Consider the following 1,274-nt stretch of genomic DNA (forward strand, 5'->3'; position numbering starts at 1 on the left):
AATAAGATCTCTTTATAATCTTTCATTTACTTTTCAGGTGGGCGTGGGTGTGTGCACACACGTGTGCACGTGTGCGTCTGTGTGCGTGCTGATGGGTGTGGGCACTTCCCGGGGCGTCCGCACCCCTAAGGAGGGCCTTGGGCGAGACTACCTCAAAATGATCGGGAGATGGGGTGTTTGAGTGACTCACCAGCCACACGAGGGGACATGGGACGCACACGTGTGTGCCCTGGGAGGAAGGAATGAACACGCGTGTGGCTGATGGAGCCTTCCCCGCCCCCAACCCCCGCAGGTGTAAGCAGTGCTCCAGCACTCTGCACTCGGGGGCCTACAGGGCCACAGGAGAGCCCGGCGTCTTCATCTGCTCCAGCCATCACCCCGAAACCACCTCTGCCAGCCCCACGTTGCCCAGCCTGGCCTCCAGGCGGCATGGAGCCATGTCCATGGACTCGGAGACCCCTGGAGGCCTGAGGAAGACGCGGGAGGCAAGTGGACAGAGAGACGTGGGGCCAAAGGCCAGGCTGCCTGGCTGGGACGCCGTAGCGGGCAGTACGTCTGCCAGAGGTTCTGCTCCAGCTGCAACCGACCCGCCAGCCCCCGCTTCATCCCGAGTCCCCGCGGGGAGCCCAGCTGCGCCCAGGCTCATGGTGGGCCCTGTAGGGGGTGAAGCCGGAACTCATGTAACCAGCAGCTCCCTGACGGTATGGCCGTCGCCAGCAGGCAGACCCCGGCCCACCGGGACCCCGAGTGCCCCGGATCCTTGCCCGGCCACACCGCAAGGCTGGGCCACACCCCGAGTCTCAGCCCCCCAGACCAAGCTCAGTTCCAGGCCGGCGTCTCCAGTGCCAGCAAGCACCGCAGCCTGGACCCCATCATCCTCTAAGACCCAGCAGGCTCGGGAGCGGTTCTTCCAGACCCCCGGAGCTGCGCCCGGCCCTGGCCCGGCTGCTGCAGATGTGCCTTCCAGGGACGGCCGCAAGGAGCAGGCACTGAGCTTCCTCCGCAAAACCCTCCCGGAGCTCGGGGCGCCCGGCAGGTGGGTGCAGGAGGGGCCTGGGGCCCAGCGGGGTTGGGGCAGCCGGGGAGGCCGGGGAGGTGCTCGGGGCTTCGGCCCTGCCTGGCGTGTGGCACCGGGGCTGCCCATCCCCAGCCTGTTTCCTGACCGGGGGGTGTGGGGACTGAGGAGGGCCTGGAGGCTGTAGGCGGGGGCCACAGCTGGCCCTGTAGAGCCGGCTGCATGTGTGCGGGGGGCCAGGCCATGCTCAGTCTACGTG

The 1,274-nt window shown here is 67.5% G+C and overlaps 1 protein-coding gene across 1 annotated transcript in view; it reads left to right on the forward strand.

Annotated features, from left to right (window-relative positions):
- Positions 1-54: 54 nt before the first annotated feature.
- The window catches only part of LOC104994178 (MICAL-like protein 2), a 2,091-nt gene continuing 871 nt past the window's right edge, over positions 55-1,274 (forward strand). The window contains exon 1 of the mRNA XM_010847667.1: positions 55-1,036. Coding sequence (XP_010845969.1) covers positions 243-1,036 — 794 coding nt within the window. The 5' untranslated portion in view covers positions 55-242. The remainder of the gene's footprint in view (positions 1,037-1,274) is intronic.

This window comes from Bison bison, unplaced genomic scaffold (assembly GCF_000754665.1).
Source record: "Bison bison bison isolate TAMUID 2011002044 unplaced genomic scaffold, Bison_UMD1.0 scf7180017849694, whole genome shotgun sequence".
NCBI lineage: Eukaryota > Metazoa > Chordata > Mammalia > Artiodactyla > Bovidae > Bison > Bison bison.